Source organism: Octopus bimaculoides, chromosome 17 (assembly GCF_001194135.2).
Source record: "Octopus bimaculoides isolate UCB-OBI-ISO-001 chromosome 17, ASM119413v2, whole genome shotgun sequence".
Classification (NCBI taxonomy): Eukaryota; Metazoa; Mollusca; class Cephalopoda; order Octopoda; family Octopodidae; genus Octopus; species Octopus bimaculoides.
The window spans coordinates 6,776,885-6,779,997 of NC_068997.1; the positions used below are offsets into that span (position 1 = coordinate 6,776,885).

General features: G+C 34.4%; 1 protein-coding gene across 1 annotated transcript in view; it reads left to right on the forward strand.

Annotated features, from left to right (window-relative positions):
• Positions 1-1,873: 1,873 nt before the first annotated feature.
• Positions 1,874-3,113, forward strand: part of LOC106872488 (A disintegrin and metalloproteinase with thrombospondin motifs 13) — a 16,573-nt gene continuing 15,333 nt past the window's right edge. Inside the window, exons 1-2 of the mRNA XM_014919499.2 lie at positions 1,874-2,014; positions 2,560-2,614. Of these exons, the coding sequence (XP_014774985.2) occupies positions 1,931-2,014; positions 2,560-2,614 (139 nt within the window). The 5' untranslated portion in view covers positions 1,874-1,930. The remainder of the gene's footprint in view (positions 2,015-2,559; positions 2,615-3,113) is intronic.

Below are 3,113 nucleotides of genomic sequence, written 5' to 3' on the forward strand. Positions count from 1 at the left end.
AGGAGGAGGAGGGGGAGGTGGAAGAGGAGGAGGAGGAATGCAAAAAGTTGTCAATAACTAGGATGAGTTGAAAGATAGTAAAAATGACAATTATAAAGGAAACGACGACTTCTACTGTCCAAAGCGGAGGTCAGTGAGGATGTGGAGAAGTGTGCTGGAGGTGGGATGGGAGAGGGCGATAGAGGGAACAGAAATAAAACAGCAAAGAATTACAAATCAGGTGAATACATACAACACAATATATTTAGTCACAGAGACACATAATGTTTGTCTCCATTACTGCTGTGGCTGACTTTGCTATCTTTCCGAGCTTGATATAACAAGAAGCTGTTAAGTGGAATGGAGTTGAGCTAATAGAGAGTTCTCGCTCTGAAGCTTTGTGACAATGTTAGGAATCAACAGCTTAAAGATGACTGTGAAAGGTAGAATGAAGGATTAACTGTTTGAATGACACTGGAAGGTAGAGTAACGGATGAAATCTATTGCAATATTTAGTTATGTACCTTTTCGTTATGAGTGTAAAACGTCGAAGGCAACTTTTTCTTCCATCTGTCTGAGGCTGTTAGCACCAGTTCATTCTTGACCGAGAAGGCTTTTGGCCGAAGATATTCCAGACGTGATAATCCTCATTTTGTTTTTCACCTACAATGAATTTTGGCGATACAGTAATTATATAAATGTGTCCTTTTTAAGCGCAGTAAGTCATAGTTTGAGTAGGTTTTGGCTGTTAGTTCTAGTGGGTAGAGCGACAACGTCTAGGCTCCTTCACTGACTTGATTTTTCTTTGGCCACTAAAAGAAGTAGCAGCCATGTCTGTACTCTTCTCTCACAATATTTCTGGCCTTTTCATCATAAATCTTTTGAATATGGGAAGAACTTAATTGTCTTTTTGCTTTCTAAGTTCAATTCCCACTATGACATCAACTTTGTCTTCATCTTACTGGGGATCGATCCAAAAATGTACCAGTCATATGCTGTGTGACAATTCTAGAAATCAATATGAAATCCCTTTGGGGCAGACGACGCAAAGCAAGAAGATATAAATAAATAAAATATTTTTAAAAAAACTAAAAAAATCAGCGAAGTAAAACTGACTCTATAATCATATCGTTAAAGAACTTGAGAACGGTATATATGTCATAACATCCCACTTATTGCCCCACCCCTGATTTAAAATGGTTAAGGCTGGTGTTTTGTCAAAAGAAACCAATCTTGAATCGTCTTTCAAATCCCTGTTGCAATATAAAATATCGTCAACATTTCCTTCATCAAATGTCCCTAAATTTATGGCTTTATATTTATTTAGTTGTCTTTATCTTTTCCGGGTGGGGTTAGAGATCTTAGCAACGGTTCTCTAAAAATAGTTCCCAAATCTTAATCTTTTATGTAAGATAATCTTGTCTAGATCGTAGAAAGCAGAAAACAAACAAAATTTGATTTATGCCATTGCGTAATCTATCTATCTATCTATCTATCTATCTATCTATCTATCTATTTCTCTCTGTCTGCCTCTCTCTCTCTCTCTCTCTCTCCACACACACACACATATATATCTGTCTGTGTTTGTCGGTGGTGCACACATTTATGCACGTGCTTGACATGAATTCATTGATAAACTAATAAAAACTTCAAATAATTACCATTCCTTTCTAATCCATCAGATGTTAAACTGAAGTGCTTCAAAGATATTTTTGTGTTTATCTCGACTTACCTATTGAAACTGAATTTAATTTCCACTGAAAAACCCCGTTGCACGTTTCTATCAACGTGCTCACAATAATTTATTCAAGACATTTCTTTTGAATAACAACTCGATCATAAATCTTCTTGTATTAGATCCATCAGGGAAAAATCATTTATTTATTTATTTATCTATTATATAAAGTTTGTTCCGATTGACAAAGTTACAAAATATGTTTCACCTTCAACCATGACTGGTCTCAGAATTACAGAGAAAAACGTTTTGTACGTGGTGGTTTTAATGAGTCTAACCACTGGTAACTTTGCAACACGAGTAAGTAGTGAAATTATTTTCTTTCTAGAGTGTTTATATTATATTAGATCTAAGTTGTTTGAAGCAGATGAAAATAAAACTCAAGTCATATTTTGAAGAAGTGGAAATCGATCTTCATCCGTCTGTTATTGACAAAATGAGAGAAAACTGAAATGTATAAAGCATGTCAATAATCTGGGAGGCAGGTCGATATTTCTATGTGACCTATCTGTGTGTTCAAAGTAACTTTCAGGATTTTAAGAAGGGCAACAGATACTGGGATATTTCATTTTAGAATTGGTTAATGATGACAAAATACAGTTTGAGAATTACGAGAATCATACTCTGAAGATTTAATACTTTTGTTTATCCTACAAATTGATTTATGACGGATCGATCACACCATCTGATTGTATTTTATGAATTTCCTCACATTCCATTGATTACATTTAATTATTATGATATAATCTTGCTCCATTTCCTCACGCATATGTCATACGTATATTGGCAATCTTGAAATTCCGTATTTGACATTGCTTATGCTGTTATTTAACTTCTTTCTCTAGGAATTGTTCAACGAAGGCTTCTGGTATTTCAATGGCTTTGAAACATTGAAATCAGGTAAGTAAAAAGTTTTCATTTTCATAAAAATTATTAATTATAATTCGTTGCAGTTTCTAAACCCATCTCATGAAAATAAACGTTGAGCTCTTCTTAACAATTACGTTCGGTACGTCTATTTGCAAAACGTTAATTGCTCATTAATGAATTAATTAAAGATAAAATAATTTTATTCCTAACTAGCAAACACACCCGTCCTTTGGATAAGTTACTTTGCTGATATTTTTTCCACCAAATAATTGAACTACCGAGAAGGTTTATGAGTAGCACGGCAATCTATGTTTCCGATTAACCTAGGAACGGAAAATCGAATTGAAGGCTGGTTATTGTGAAAGTTGTTGCCCTTTTATTGATCATAGAACATATAAATTTGCAAGCGATGCAAAGTAGAGCTTCTGAAGTGTTTTGGGAGTAGATTACGGGTAATGACCACAAAATATAGTTGTTTAACATGAAAGCGAAATTTCTTGTCAGAAACACCCACATAAATGGTATAAGA